The sequence below is a fragment of the Haematobia irritans genome, chromosome 4 (genome assembly GCF_050003625.1).
Source record: "Haematobia irritans isolate KBUSLIRL chromosome 4, ASM5000362v1, whole genome shotgun sequence".
NCBI classification, from domain to species: Eukaryota; Metazoa; Arthropoda; class Insecta; order Diptera; family Muscidae; genus Haematobia; species Haematobia irritans.
In genome coordinates this window covers 13,286,449-13,304,015 of record NC_134400.1, presented here as the reverse complement: position 1 = coordinate 13,304,015, position 17,567 = coordinate 13,286,449, and the positions used below count along the sequence as shown (strand labels likewise).

The following is a 17,567-nucleotide window of genomic DNA, read 5'->3' as shown; positions in this document are numbered from 1 at the left end:
TTTCTATAGAAATAAAATTTTTGAAAATTTTTTACAGAAATAACATTTTTCAAAACTTTTCAATAGAAATAAAATTTTACAAAAATTTTCTACAGAAATAAAATTTTGAAAAAATATCTTTAGAAATATAATTTTACGAAAATTTCCTATAAAAATAAAATCTTGCCAAAATTTTCTATAAAAATAAAAAAAAAAATCTGTAGAAATAAAATTTTGACAAAATTTCCTATAGAAATAAAATTTTGACAAAATTTTCAATAGAAATACATTTTGCAAAAATTTTGTATAAAAAAAATTTGCAAAAATTTTCCAAAGAAATAAAATTTCGCAAACATTTGCTAAACAAATGAAATTTTGAAAAATTTTTCTTTAGAAATAAAATTTTGAAAAACTTTTCTTTAGAAATAAAATTTTGCAAAAAATTTCTGTAGAATAAACATAAATTTCTATGGAAAAGAAATTTTGCAAAATTCTCTAAGAAACAAAATTTTGCAAACCTTTTCTATAGAAATGCAATTTTACAAAAATTTTCTATAGAAGTAAAATTTTGACAATTTTCTATAGAAATAAAGTTTTGACAAAATTTTCTTAAAAAAAAATTTTTTTTGATACAATTGCTTATAGAAATAAAATTTTCTATAGAAATAAAATTTTGTAAAAATTTTCTATAGAAATAAAATTTTGCAAACATTTTTTATGGAAATAAAATGTTGCAAAAATTTTCTATAGAAATAAAATTTTGCAATAATTTTCTATCAAAATAAAATTTTGCAAAAATTTTCAATAGAAATAAAATTTTGCAAAAATTTTCTATAAAAATAAAATTTTACAAAAATTTTCTAAAGATATAAAATGTTGACAAGTTTCCTATAGAAAAAAAATATTGCACAAGTTTTCTATAGAAATAAAATTTTGCAAAATTTGTCTGTACAACTAAAATTTTGGAAAATTTTTCTATAGAACTAAATTTTGCCAAAATTTTCTGTAGAAATAAAATTTTGCAAAAATGTTTTATTGAAATAAAAATTGCAAAAATTTTCCTTAGAAATAGCATTTTTAAAAAATTTTCTATAGAAATAAAAATTTTACAAAATTTTTAGTTAGAAATAAAATTTTGACAAATTTTTCTTTAAAAATATAATTAGGCAATTTTATAAAAATAAAGTTTTCACAAAATTTTCTATAGAAATATGCAAAAAATTGCTTATAGCAATAAAATATTTTAAAAAATTTCTATAGAAATAAAATTTTGCAAACATTTTTTATAGAAATAAAATGTTGCAAAAATTTTCTATAGAAATAAAATTTTGCAAAAATTTTCTACAGAAATAAAATTTTGCAAAAATTTTCTACAGAAATACATTTTTGAGAACATTTTCTATAGAAATAAAATTTTAACAAAATGTTTTATAGAAATAAAATTTTTCAAACATTTTCTATAGGAATAACATTTTGCAAAAATTTTCTATGGAAATAAAAGTTTGGAAAAGTTTTCTATAGAAATAGAATTTTTGAAAATTTTTTTACAGAAATAAAATTTTGCAAAAATTTTCGAAACAAATGAAATTTTGAAAATTTTTTCTTTAGAAACAAAATATTGCGAAGCTTTTCTACAGAAATAAAGATTTGACAAAATTTTCTAAAAAAAAATTGACAAAATTTTCTAAAAATAATTTTTCACAAATTTTCTATATGAACAAAATTTTGCAAAAATTTTCTATAGAAATATAGTTTTACAAAAATTTTCTGTGGTTGCAAAATTTGGCAAACATTTTTTATAGAAATAAAATTTTGCCAAAATTTTCTATAGAAATAAAATTTTGCCAAAATTTTCTATAGAAATAAAATTTTGACAAAATTTTCTATAGAAATACAATTTTGACACAATTTTCTATAGCAATAAAATTGTGGAAAAATTTTCTTTAAAACAAAAATTTTGGAAAAACTTTCTGTAGTAATTAGATTTTCGATAGTAATAAAATTTTCTATAGAAATAACATTTTATAAAAATTTTTTATAGAAATCAAATTTTACAAAAATTTTCTATAGAAATAAAATTTTTCAAACAATTTCTATAGAAATAAAATAATTCAAAAATTGTCTATGGAATTAAAATTTTTCAAAAACGTTCTAGAGATATAAAATTTTGTTGAAATTTTGTTTGGATATAAAATTTTGCAAACATTTTGTAGAGAAACGAAATTTTGACAAAATTTTCTTTAAAAATAATTTCTCAAAAATTTTTCTATAGAAATAAAAGTTTCTATAAATATAAAATTTTGAAATAAAATTTTTCAAAAAATTTCTTAGAAATAAAACTTTGCTAAAATTGTCTACAGAAATAAAATTTTGTAAAAATTTTCTATAAAAAAGAAATTTTAACAAAATGTTCTTTAGAAAACCCTTTCGAAAGATTAACTTCCCTGACTACTGTATCCCTTTTTGTGTCGACCGTACCATTGTCACTCTTCTACCCGGTTTGAAGTGCTCATTGAAAACGTGTTTTGGTTTCCAAAACATTTGCTACTTGGCGCGTAAATCTAAAATTTGAAATTCCCTGCATTTTTTTTCGAATCAGTTTTTTACACCAAGCCCCAAGAGTATTTGGAGAATATTCGTTTATTTTTATTATTCTGTGATTTTCCCCTATCATAGTACACAGATGTCCTTACAATCATATTGTTGGTGACAACATCCAAAAACAAAAATATCATGAATATTCTAGGGATACAAAAGTCGAAAATGGACTCTACGAATATTCGACTCTTTGCAAAAAAAAAAAAAAAAAAAAAACAAAGACAAAGACAAAGACAAAAAATCGATGTTAAACGCTCGTACAAAGTTTGGAAATTTAGAGTTTTGGGCTTTTTCCAAATTTGAAAGAGTCGACTTTCGAATTTGCGACTTTGAGAAAATTAAATCGACTTTTCCGAACTTTCAACTTTTTGAAAATTTTCAAAAATGCGAGGGTTCGAAAGGTCGACTTTTCAAATTTCATATGATGCAAAACTCCCAAAAGTGTTAGTATACTTCCTTCCTTCTATTCTAAAGTGGAGGCCATAAACAGAAGGACATAAAAACAAGAAAACATATTCAGGGAATGGATTTGAGCAAATGGTATCAAATCTGTTGATGAAACAACATCCCAGACACCAGATCACTTCAGTCCAATGCATTTGTTATGCAAGGCCATGGATTAGTCTCTCGACAATGACATTTAACGATAGCGAAGGATTTTCATGGCTATCACGAATGGGAAAGAAAAAAAAAAAAAAAACGCATGAAGTGCATATTGCTCGAAATATGGCACATGTCATTCATGTAAACGATAGCAGAATACAATGGTGATGCTGATGATGATTGAAGTCTAACGATATTTGCGGATTATATCTCGAGTGGAGATTTAGGAAAATTGACATTTGCAAAACTGTTGAATATTCAAAATGGGGGATTTCGGATGACGGAAGCTTGATACAAACGGACAACTGACTTAATAAAACAATTCACATTTGATGGCCCAGAGGATAGTGAGTCAGTTCTAAATCCATGCCGTCCAATTTGGGATAAAAAATGTCTCATAATCAAAAACAAAAAACCAGTACTTGTCTTTTAAGGTTGTGGCAGCATAATAGCCATGACTATCATGGCTCTGATATATAGCAAAAAAATGTTGTTTAAATTTTATTTCTATAGAAAATGTTGTCAAAAATTTATTTCTATAGCAAATTTTGTCAAAAATTTAATTCTATAGAAAATTTTTCAAAATTTTGTTTGTATAGAAAATATTTTCAAAATTTTATTTCTATAAAAAATTCTGTTAACATTTTATTTCTATAGAAAATTTTGTTAAAATTTTATTTCTACACAAAATTTTGCCAAAATTTTATTTCTATAGAAAATTTGGAAAAATTTTATTTCTATAAAAAATTTTATCAAAATTTTATGGTTTAAAGAAAATTTTGGCAACATTTAATTTCTATAGAAAAAAATTCTCAAAATTGTATTTCTATATAAAATTTTGCCAACATTTTATTTCTACAATAAATTATGCAAATTTTTATTTCAATAGATAATTTTTCCAAATTTTTATTTCAATAAATAATTTTGCCAAATTTTATTTCTTTAGAAAATTTTCTGAAAACTTTATTTCTATAGAAAATTTTTCCAAAGTTTTATTTCAATAGAAAATTTTACCAAATTTTTATTTCAATAGAAAATTTTCTCAAGATTTTATTTCTATAGAAAATTTTCTGAAAATTTTATTTCGATAGAAAATTTTCTGAAAATTTTATTTCGATAGAAAATTTTGCCAAAACTTTATTTCTACAGAAAATTTTCTCAAAATTTCATTTCAATAGAAAATTTTGTCAAAATTTTATTTCTGTACAAATTTTTGCAAAATTTTATATCTATAGAACATTTTGGCAAAATGTTATATCTATAAGAAATTTTGTCAAAATTTTATTTCTATAGAAAATTTTGTCAAAATTTTATTTCTGTAGAAAATTTTTGCAAAATTTTATATCTGGCTTCTCTTCAATCGTTATTGTTGTTTTTGATCTCAGCTTAAAGCCATGCATTGACTAAACTACAAGTGTAGCATAACCAACAGAGGAAAAGTATGCTTGTCAAATTTATCTGGGCAAAGCCCTATAGACGGCAAGATGGTTGGATGTACAGCTGTTTCGGAATTACCACATTCCTCATCAGCATCCTCTACTTGCAGCAAAACTATCAACCAATTATCAGAATAAATTCGGGTAATTCACTCAACCCAAAGTGAAATACACTTGAACCTTCCGAAAAAGGGTTTAATAGTCGGCTACTGCTTAAACAAATTTTTCGGAAGGTTCAAGTGTATTTCACTTTGGGTTGAGTGAATTACTCGAATTTATTCTGATAATTGGTTGATAGATTTGCTGCAAGTAGAGGATGCTGATGAGGAATGTGGTAATTCCGAAACAGCTGTACATCCAACCATCTTGCAGTCTATAGGGAAATTTTGTCAAAATTTTATATCTATAAGAAATGTTGTCAACATTTTATTTCTATAGATAATTTTGTCAAAATTTTATTTCTACACAAAATTTTGCCAAAATTCTTTTTCTATGCAAAATTTTATTTCTAAAAAATTTGTCAAAATTTGGTTTTTTTAGAAAATATTTTCAAAATGTTATTTCTATAAAAAAATTCTGTCAACAATTTATTTCTGTAGAAAATTTTGTCAAAATTTTATTTCTATAGAATAATTTCTCAAAAATGCATTGATATATACAAATTTGTTTTTAATTTTAATTCTGTAGACAATTTTACCAAAATTTTATTTCTTTAGAAAATTTTGTCAAAATTTAGTTCTCGAGAAAATTTTTGCACAATTTTATTTCTCAAGCAAAATTTTGTCGAAATTTTATTTCTTTAGAAAATTTTACCAACATTTGATTTCTATAGAAAATTATGCCAAAATTTTATTTCCATAGAAAATTTTGCCAAAATTTTATTTCTATAGAAAATTTTGTCAACATTTTATTTCTATAGAAAATTTTGTCAAAATTTTATCTTTATACAAAATGTTGTCAAAATTTTTTTTCTATAAAAAATTTTGTCAAAATTTTATTTCTATAGAAAATTTTGTCAAAATTTTATTTCTATAGAAACTTTTTGTTAAAATTTTATTTCTGATGATAATTTTCTCAAAAATTTTGTTTCTATAGGAAATTTTGCCAAAATTACATTTCTATAGAAAATTTTGTCAATTTTTTTTTAATAGAAAATTTTTTCAAAATTTCATTTCTATAGAAAATTTTGTCAAAATTTTATTTCGAGACAAAATTTGGCCACGATTTTATTTCTATAGAAAACTTTGTCAAAATTTTATTTCTACAGACAGAAAAAAATTTCACAAAAATTTTTCCAATTAAAATTTTAATTGAGTTTTAAAAAATATTCAATTAAAAATTTAATTGATTCAACAAATTTTTTAATTGAAATAAAAATCAATCACAAAAATTCATAGTATCAATTAATTTTTTAATTTAATCAATTAATTATTTAATTGACTTTAAATTAATTTTTTAGTTGATACTATCATTTCTGTGATTGAAGACATTTCAATTAAAAAATTATTGCATCAATTAATTTCGTGATTGAATCAGCAAAAATTTGTGTGTAGACAATTTTGTCAAAATTTTATTCCTATAGAAAATTTTGTCAAAATTGTATTTCTATAGAAAATTTGGTCAAAATTTTATTTCTATAGACAATTTTTGTAATATTTTTTTCCTATAGCAAATTTTTGCACAATTTTATTTCGTTAGAAGGAACTTTATTTTTTTTAGAAAAGTTTACCAAAATGTTAATTTTATAGAATATTTTGTCAAAATTTTATTACTATATAGAAAAAGTTGCCAAAATTTTATTTTAATAGAAAATTTTTCTAAAATTTTATTTCTATATTTCTCAAAAATTTTAGTTCTATAGCAAATGTTCTCAATATATTATTTATATAAAAACATTTCCTAAAATTTCGATAGAAAATGTTGTCCAATTTTATTTCTATAGAAAATTTTCTCAAAAAACTGTCAAAATTTTATTTGTATAGAAAATGTTGTCATAGAAAATTTAGTTACATATTTACTTATATAGAAAATTTTCTTAAAATTTTGTTTCCATAGAAAACTTTCTCAAAATATTATTTCTATGGTATAGACAATTTTTTCAAAATTTTATTTCTACAGAAGATTTTATTACTATATAGAAAATTTTGTCAAAAGTGCATTTCTATAGACAATTTTCCAAAAATTTTGTTTTGGTAGAAAAGTTTGCCAATATTCAATTTCTATAGAAAATTTTGCCATAATTTTATTTTTATAGAAAATTTTCCCAAAATTTTATTTCTATCGAAAATTTTGCCAATCTTTTATTTCTATCGACAATTTTGTTAAAGTTTTATTTGTGAAGATAATTTTCTCAAAAATTTTATTTCTATAGAAAATTTTGTCCAAATTCTATAGAAAATTTTGGAAAAATTTTATTTCAAGACAAAATTTTGCCACGATTTTATTTCTATAGAAAATTTTGTCAAAATTTTATATCTATAGAAAATTTTCGTCAAAAAAGAAACAAAAAAATTATCAAACATTTTCTTCATTAGAACATTTTTCAAAATTTTATTTCTATAGAAAATTTTGCAAACATTTTATTTCTATAGAAAATTTTGCAAAAATTTTATTTCTATAGAAAATTTTGCAAAAATTTTATTTCTACAAAAAAAAATCTCAACATTTTATGGTTTAAAGAAAATTTTGGCAACATTTAATTTCTATAGAAAAAATTTCTCAAAATTGTATTTCTATAAAAAATGTTGCCAAAATTTTATTTCTACAAGAAATTATGCCAAATTTTTATTTCAATAGATAATTTTGCCAAATTTTGTTTCTATAGAAAATTTTCTCAAAATTTTATTTCAATAGAAAATTTTCTCAAAATTTTATTTCTATAGAAAATTTTCTCAAAATTTTATTTCTATTTATAATTTTGTCAAAATTTTATTTCTATAGAAATTTTTTGCAAAATTTTATTTCTATAGAAAATTTTGCAAAAATTTTATTTCTACAAAAAATTTTATCAAAATTTTATGGTTTAAAGAAAATGTTGGCAACATTTAATTTCTGCAGAAAAAATTTCTCAAAATTGTATTTCTATATAAAATGTTGCCAAAATTTTATTTCTTTTTTGTTTTGTTATTGTTGGTTTTGTTCTTTAAGCATTGTTGTCGTTTCTTTACGTTTAGGAAAAGAGATATCTTTGTTTCGAATTTATTTGGCATAAGCCGGCTATCAATGTAAAACCTTTTTTCGGAGGGTTCAAGTGTGGTTTTTGTTGGGTTTAATAAACTGCCTGAATTTATTCTGATAATTGGTTGATAGTTTTGCTGCAAGTAGAGGATGCTGATGAGGAATGTGGTAATTCCGAAACGTGCGTCCATCCAACCATCTTGCAGTCTATAGGGCTTTGCCCAAATAAATTTGACAAACATTCTTTTCCTCTGTTGGTTAAGCTACTCTTGTAGTTTAGTCAATGTATGGTTTTAAGCTGAAATAAAAGAAACGACAACAAAATTTTATTTCTACAAAAAATTATGCCAAATTTTTATTTCAATAGATAATTTTGCAAAATTTTATTTCTGTAGAAAATTTTCTCAAAATTGTATTTCTCTATAAAATTTTGCCAAAATTTTATTTCTACAAGAAATTATGCCAAATTTTTATTTCAATAGATAATTTTGCCAAATTTTATTTCTATAGAAAATTTTCTCAAAATTTCATTTCTATAGAAAATTTTCTCAAAATTTTATTTCTATAGAAAATTTTCTCAAAATTTTATTTCTATAGAAAATTTTCTCAAAATTTTATTTCTATAGAAAATTTTCTCAAAATTTTATTTCAATAGTAAATTTTCTCAAAATTTTATTTCAATAGAAAATTTTCTCAAAATTTTATTTCTATAGAAAATTTTCTCAAAATTTTATTTCTGTAGAAAATTTTCTGAAAATTTTATTTCTATAGAAAATTTTCTGAAAATTTTATTTCTATAGAAAATTTTATTTCTATAGAAAATTTTCCGAAAATTTTATTTCTATAGAAAATTTTCTGAAAATTTTATTTCTATAGAAAATTTTCTGAAAATTTTATTTCTATAGAAAATTTTACCAAATTTTTATTTCAATAGAATATTTTCTCAAAATTTTATTTCTATAGATAATTTTGTCAAAATTTTATTTCTATAGAAATTGTTTGCAAAATTTTATTTCTACAAAAAAATTTTATCAAAATTTTATGGTTTAAAGAAAATGTTGGCAACATTTAATTTCTACAGAAAAAAATTTTCAAAATTGTATTTCTATATAAAATTTTGCCAAAATTTTATTTCTACAAGAAATTATGCCAAAATTTTAGTTCTATAGAAAATTTTCTCAAAATTTTATTTCTATAGAAAATTTTCTCAAAATTTTATTTCAATAGAAAATTTTCTCAAAATTTTATTTCTATAGAAAATTTTCTCAAAATTTTATTTCTATAGAAAATTTTCTGAAAATTTTATTTCTAAAGAAAATTTTCTCAAAATTTTATTTCAATAGAAAATTTTCTCAAAATTTTATTTCCATAGAAAATTTTCTGAAAATTTTATTTCTATAGAAAAATTTCTCAAAATTTTATTTCTATAGAAAATTTTCTGAAAATTTTATTTCTATAGAAAATTTTCCCAAAATTTTATTTCTATTGAAAATTTTCTGAAAATTTTATTTCTATAGAAAATTTTCTGAAAATTTTATTTCTATAGAAAATTTTCTCAAAATTTTATTTCTATAGAAAATTTTCTGAAAATTTTATTTCTAAAGAAAATTTTCTCAAAATTTTATTTCAATAGAAAATTTTCTCAAAATTTTATTTCCATAGAAAATTTTCTGAAAATTTTATTTCTATAGAAAAATTTCTCAAAATTTTATTTCTATAGAAAATTTTCTGAAAATTTTATTTCTATAGAAAATTTTCCCAAAATTTTATTTCTATTGAAAATTTTCTGAAAATTTTATTTCTATAGAAAATTTTCTGAAAATTTTATTTCTATAGAAAATTTTCTTAAAATTTTATTTCTATTGAAAATTTTCTGAAAATTTTGTTTCTATAGAAAATTTTCTGAAAATTTTATTTCGATAGAAAATTTTACCAAAATTTTATTTCAATAGAAAATTTTCTCAAAATTTTATTTATATAGACAAGTTTATTTATGATTACATTATTAAATTTCGCAACATATTATTGCTATAGAAAATTCCTATGAAATTTATTTACTGCAGAAAAATTCATTAGAAAGCTATAAATGTTTTTTGAATACCTTTTTAGTTACTAAGGCAAAAGTCTCCTGTGTAGTTGCCTCTATGAAAATTTAAAAACACTTGAGTAATCTTTCCGAAGTAAAGGAAACTTCATTACCATCAGGCCCTAGCAGATGAGAACATAAAATATGCTATTATTAAAGTCTTGTCAAACAACGTTTTTCTAGTTTCTTTCGTTTCCCCCCCTCCCCTTCCCTTATGAAACAATAAATTCAAAACTTGCTCTCTACGAAAGGCTCTTGATTTTTCTTTGGTTGATGTTAGCTTTTCGAACTAAATGATGTTGGTGCAAAGTGCAACATTCCTCTGGTGGAGCTACATACATTGATCCACCGTATGCGATTCTGATAGGAGGTTGGGGTGGTGATGTGAGATACACTGGAAGTGGATGAGGAGCCTTAAGTTGCTGGTCGCTGTTCACTTGTTTGCCATTAGAAGTTTTAGTGGTTTCTTTCTGACATCAAACGACGCCATTATTAAAAGGAGGGCATTTTCTCATTTCAGTTTCTGTTTTTTTTCGTGTTGTGCCATAGGAAACTTTTTAAACTTAAATGAGATGTCATTTAAGTTTCTCTGGTTAGGGTTTTTTTTCTACAGATATGTGGTCAAGTTTTAATACACTGACCTTAAATTCATAAAAAAATACATTTAAAATGTTTTCTCATCTGGATGAAAACATATTCACATATAGTTGGCATTTGTTTTTGTCATTTTTACATAGTCTTCAAAAGTATCTTTGAGCAGAAATTATTAAAAAGATACAATCTTAAAAAAAATCGATAGATATAAACTTTTGCATGAAATCTAAAAACAAAAATGAAAAAATTCTATAGAAATATAAGCGGAGCAAGAGATTTATTAAAAAGTTTTCCCAAAACGTAGAGGTGATCATATGCTGAAAATAAGGCTCCTTCTTTGACATCTCCTTGCCCGACCTCTCCTTGGACAATTATGGAATTAATATAGAGAGAGGAGAGGTAAGGAAAAATTTTCTATACTAATTAAATTTTGACGAATTATTTTTTAATTTTGTTTTTTTTTTTTGTTGATTGATTAAATTTGTAGAAAATTTGAAATTGAAATATTGAAATTAAATTTTGTTGACAATTTTTTTATAGAATCAAATATTTTGATATCATTTTCTGCGCAAAAAAATTTGAGTAAAGTTTTTAACGAAACTATTGTTGACATAAAAATTTTGGCAACATTTCAAAAATTTTTAAAAATTTAGAAAATTTACTATAAAATATAGATATATTTGTTTAAATTTAAAAAAAATCTAAAAAATAAAACTTTTAAGGAAAATTTTATATAGATGTAAAATGTCTCGTAAAAAATTTTCTATGGAAATTAAACTTTGTCAAAAAATGTTTATAGAAACAAATTTTTTGAGAAAAATAAAAAAAAAATAATTTTCTATAAAAATAGAATTTTGAGAAGATTTTCAAATGAAATAAAATTAAAAAAAAAATCTTTAAAAATTCCGTATTGCAAAACTTAAAAATTATTCTATAAATATTAATTTTAGATAGGAATAAAATTTATATTTATTTATAGTATGTTTTTATACCCTAAACCACATAGTGGTCAAGGTATAATAAGTTTGATCGGCCAAAAATTTTTCTATACTAATTAAATGTTGACGAATTATGTTTTTCATTTTGCTTTTTTTGTTGATTTTGATTTTGTTTTGTATCTATAGAAAATATTCTCAAAATTTAAAGGAAAATTTTATTCTATATAAAAGTTGCTTAAATAAAATAAAACAAAACATTAAAGCGTTTCTATATAAATTAAAATTGATTTGTACGAATTAAATTTGTAGAAAATTTTCTATTGAAATTAAATTTTATTTTTTTTTTTATTTTTTTTTTTATACTATTTTTATTGTTTGAATGAATTCATTTTACACAATAATTTAATAATTCTATTTTAAGAGTTCAGTTACATAACACAACTTTTCAACTTAAACATAATTTTTAAACTTTGAATAATTTATGGTATCTAAATAACAAATGAAACGGGGAATATTAATGAAATTAAATTTTGTTGACAATTTTGTATAGAATCAAATATTTTGATATCATTTTCTGCGGAAAAAAATTAAGTAAAGTTTTTAAAGAAACTATTGTTGACATAAAAATTTTGGGAACATTTAAAAATTTTTTTAAAAATTTAGAAAATTTTGTATAAAATATATATATTTTTTTTAATTTAAAAAAAATCTAAAAAATAAAAATTTTTAAGAAAAATTTTATATAGATGTAAAATGTCTCGTAATTTCTATGGAAATTAAACTTTGTCAAAAATTGTTTATAGAAACAAATTTTTTGAGAAAAAAAAAAAAAAAAAAAAAAAAAATAATAATAATAATTTTCTATAAAAATAGAATTATGAGAAAATTTTCAAATGAAATAAAATTTAAAAAAAAAAAAAAAAATCTTTAAAAATTCAGTATTGCGAAACTTAAAAATTTTTCTATAAATATTAATTTTAAATAAGAATAAAATTTATATTTATTTATAGTATGTTTTTATACCCTAAACCACATAGTGGTCAAGGTATAATAAGTTTGATCGGCCAAAAAATGTACCTACCAGAAATATTGATTTTAGACCCCATAAAATATATACCGATCAACTCAGAATCACCTCCTGTGTCGATGTAGCGTTTAAAGCGTTTCTATATAAATTAAAATTGATTTGTAAGAATTAAATTTGTAGAAAATTTTCTATTGAAATTAAATTTTGTTGACAATTTTGTATAGAATCAAATATTTTGATATCATTTTCTGCGGTTTTTAACGAAACTATTGTTGACATAAAATTTTGGGAACATTTCAAATTTTTTTTAAAAATTTTGAAAATGTTCTATAAAATATTTTTTTTTTTAATTTAAAAAAATCTATAAAATAAAAATTTTAAGGAAAATTTTATATAGATGTAAAAAGTCTCGTAATTTCTATGGAAATTAAACTTTGTCAAAAATTGTTTATAGAAACAAATTTCTTGAGAAAAATAAAAAAAAAAATAATTTTCTATAAAAATAGAATTTTGAGAAGATTTTCAAATGAAATAAAATTAAAAAAAAATCTTTAAAAATTCAGTATTGCGAAACTTAAAATGTTCTCTAAAATATTAATTTTACATAGGAATAAAATTTATATTTATTTATAGTATGTTTTTAAAACCCTAAACCACATAGTGGTCAGGGTACAATAAGTTTGATCGGCCAAAAAATGTGCCTACCAGAAATATTGATTTTAGACCCCATAAAATATATACCGATCAACTCAGAATCACCTCCTGAGTCGATGTAGGTTAGGTTAGGTTAGGTTATGTGGCAGCCCGATGTATCAGGCTCACTTAGACTATTCAGTCCATTGTGATACCACAGTGGTGAACTTCTCTCTTATCACTGAGTGCTGCCCGATTCCATGTTAAGCTCAATGACAAGGGACCTCCTTTTTATAGCCGAGTCCGAACGGCGTTCCACATTCCAGTGAAACCACTTAGAGAAGCTTTGAAACCCTCAGAAATGTCACCAGCATTACTGAGGTGGGATAATCCACCGCTGAAAAACTTTTTGGTGTTCGGTCGTAGCAGGAATCGAACCCACGACCTTGTGTATGCAAGGCGGGCATGCTAACCATTGCACCACGGTGGCTCCCGATGAGTCGATGTAGCGCTTGGTGTCCGTCCGTCCGTCCGTCCGTCTGTCCATGTATTTGTTGTTCACACGATTCCGGTCGCAATTATTAACCGATTTGGATGAATATTGGTACAGAGTGTTTTTTTTGGGTACAAGGACGAATGCTATTGAATTTGCTATTTTGAAGAAATCGGATCAAATTTAGATATAGCTCCCATATATATGTATCGCCCGATTTCGACAAATGGAGTCACGTTGCGCTTTTTTACAACCCGATCGTCATCAAATTTTGCACATAGTAAACTTTTTCATCGCCCTTTAAGTCTGCAAAATTTCATCAAAATCGGTTCAGATTTAGATATAGCTCCCATATATATGTATCGCCCGATTTGGTCAAATTTGACCGTAAAACCCTTATTTATCAACCGATCGTACTCAAAGTTGGCTAATTGTAATCTTCTATAGCTCTAACTGTATGTGCGAAATTTCATCAAAATCGGTTCAGATTTAGATATAGCTCCCATATATATGTATCGCCCGATTTGGTCAAATTTGACCGTAAAACCCTTATTTATCAACCGATCGTACTCAAAGTTGGCTAAATGTAATCTTCTATAGCTCTAACTGTATGTGCGAAATTCCATCGAAATCGGTTCAAATTTAGATATAGCTCCCATATATATGTATCGCCCGATTTTGTCAAATTTGACCGTAAAACCCTTATTTATCAACCGATCGTACTCAAAGTTGGCTAATTGTAATCTACTATAGCTCTAACTGTATGTGCGAAATTCCATCGAAATCGGTTCAAATTTAGATATAGCTCCCATATATATGTATCGCCCGATTTGGTCAAATTTGGCCGTAAAACCCTTATTTATCAACCGATCGTACTCAAAGTTGGCTAAATGGAATCTTCTATGGCATTTAGATATAGTATGGGCAAAATTTCATCGAAATCGGTTCAAATTTAGATATAGCTCCCATATATAAAGGGTGATTTGTTAAGAGCTTGATAACTTTTTTTTAAAAAAAAACGCATAAAATTTGCAAAATCTCATCGGTTCTTTATTTGAAACGTTAGATTGGTCCATGACATTTACTTTTTGAAGATAATTTCATTTAAATGTTGACCGCGGCTGCGTCTTAGGTGGTCCATTCGGAAAGTCCAATTTTGGGCAACTTTTTCGAGCATTTCGGCCGGAATAGCCCGAATTTCTTCGGAAATGTTGTCTTCCAAAGCTGGAATAGTTGCTGGCTTATTTCTGTAGACTTTAGACTTGACGTAGCCCCACAAAAAATAGTCTAAAGGCGTCAAATCGCATGATCTTGGTGGCCAACTTACCGGTCCATTTCTTGAGATGAATTGTTCTCCGAAGTTTTCCCTCAAAATGGCCATAGAATCGCGAGCTGTGTGGCATGTAGCGCCATCTTGTTGAAACCACATGTCAACCAAGTTCAGTTCTTCCATTTTTGGCAACAAAAAGTTTGTTAGCATCGAACGATAGCGATCGCCATTCACCGTAACGTTGCGTCCAACAGCATCTTTTAAAAAATACGGTCCAATGATTCCACCAGCGTACAAACCACACCAAACAGTGCATTTTTCGGGATGCATGGGCAGTTCTTGAACGGCTTCTGGTTGCTCTTCACTCCAAATGCGGCAATTTTGCTTATTTACGTAGCCATTCAACCAGAAATGAGCCTCATCGCTGAACAAAATTTGTCGATAAAAAAGCGGATTTTCTGCCAACTTTTCTAGGGCCCATTCACTGAAAATTCGACGTTGTGGCAGATCGTAAGTCTATTCATGATGAAATGTCAAAGCATACTGAGCATCTTTCTCTTTGACACCATGTCTGAAATCCCACGTGATCTGTCAAATACTAATGCATGAAAATCCTAACCTCAAAAGAATCACCCTTTATGTATCGCCCGATTTTGAAAAATTTGCCCCTAATAGCCTTTTTTTGTTGACCATAGGGACCTTCTGTGGTATCAATCATACCTGCAAAATATTATACAAATTGGTTCAGATTTAGATATAGGTCCCATATATAAGCATCGCTCGATTTTCCCAAATTTGACCATAATACTTTTATTTATTAACCAATGTTACTCAAATTTCAAATTTTGATGTACTAGCCGATCGTAATTAGACTTACATGTTGCTCTTACATAAATCAATTGCCCCTATTTGCAGACATTTGGATTTATTACCCCACAACTAATTGACCGATTTCCTCTTTTTTAATAATGGTCTCAATATTACTAACATACTAACTCTTTTGGTGCAAAATAAACTATAGCTCCAAATATTAGACATTTCTGCTCAGATTGTGACAAGACACCCATAAACATGTACCCCCCTTTATGTTCTCTAAAACCTATACCAATGATACCCCACAAATGCTTATGTTTACTAATTCAGTAGGGGTGGTCTAGGGTATGATATAGTCGGACCCGTCCGACTTTCTACTTTACTCACTGGTTTTTTGTTTAATTACAAAAAGTTTTTAATAAAGTTAATAAGTCTACATCGTTCACCTCTCTCCCCTCCTTCATATTGGTCTACTCACAAGTGTTAAAAATAGATCAAAATATTTTCCTAATCCATCAAAGAGATATTACATCAAAGGACTTCAATACATCAATCTACACAAACTAGAAGCCACAAATAGTGGAAGATTTCCCCAAAAAAAAAGAGATAATAGTCCACGTCTATGCAATTGCAGATGATGATGATACACCAAATAAACGTGCCCTACAACAACAACATTTGTAAAATTGGATAACCCTAACCGAATTGTCATCATAGTGATCATCATATCGTTTTTGGAAAGTCCAACAAATGTATCCATAACTCTTAAGTAAATATGAGTGGAGGCTATACTTACATTTTCCAATTTGGCCACTGTCTCATACATGGTCATGTTATTGACTTTACCATACTGAACAATAAAATCAATAGAATCATCATCCATTGAGTTGGCTGTGCTGGTGATGCTGCTGGTGTTGGCTAATTCTAAAGCAGTTTTCGGTGATGATGTTGCCTCATCTGTTGATTTGTCATTGATTGTGGTTGCCTCTGTTGACTCGGTTGAATTGTTGTTGCCCTCGACATCTGGCTGTGACCATGTTAACGATATTGATGTATTACTAACCATTGTTGTATGTAGATCTACTACGGGTCCAGGTATGCTATCTGTGCCTGCATTTTGGGAATAGATATACGACAGGAATAGGAAATTTTAATATTAATAAAAAACAAAAATATTTATTGTTCTCATTTTGAGGAAAATAAAAAAAAAATATAAATGTTATATTTCTTTAGAAAAATTTGTCAAAATTTTATTTATTTATTTATTTATTAAACTTATAGTCTAAAAAAAAATTTGTCAAATTTTATTTTTATAGAAAATTTTGTCAAAATTTTATTTTTAAAGAAAATTTTGTTAAAATTTTATTTTTAAAGAAAATTTTGTCAACATTTTATTTCTCTAGAACATTTTGTCAAAATTTTATTTCTATAAAAAATTTTGTACAAATTTTATTTATTTTTTACTTCTATAGAAAATTTTGTCAAAATTTTATTTCTATAGAAAATTTTGTCATATATATATATAGGGCTTTGCCCAAATAAATTTGACAAGCATACTTTTCCTCTGTTGGTTAAGCTACACTTGTAGTTTAGTCAATGCATGGCTTTAAGCTGAGATCAAAAAACAAAAAAACAACAATAACGATTGAAGAGAAGCCAACAATAACAAACAAAACGAATGAAGATAGAGGAAGCACGCTCAAAAACAAACCCAGCCAAATACATACAAATCGATGATTTGAGTTTGGCAAAGGAAAAGAGATATGCTGGCAAATTTGTTTAGGCAGTAGCCGACTATCAAACCCTTTTTCGGGAGGTTCAAGTGTAGTTCACGTTGGGTTGAGTGAATTACCCGAATTTATTCTGATAATTGGTTGATAGTTTTGCTGCAAGTAGAGGATGCTGATGAGGAATGTGGTA

The 17,567-nt window shown here is 25.0% G+C and overlaps 1 protein-coding gene across 2 annotated transcripts in view; it reads right to left on the bottom strand.

Annotated features, from left to right (window-relative positions):
* The window catches only part of LOC142237163 (Ig-like and fibronectin type-III domain-containing protein 2), a 521,807-nt gene that overhangs the window by 75,839 nt on the left and 428,401 nt on the right, over positions 1 to 17,567 (bottom strand). For both annotated transcript variants that reach the window (XM_075308520.1, XM_075308521.1), the window contains exon 12: positions 16,444 to 16,757. In XM_075308520.1, coding sequence (XP_075164635.1) covers positions 16,444 to 16,757 — 314 coding nt within the window. The remainder of the gene's footprint in view (positions 1 to 16,443; positions 16,758 to 17,567) is intronic.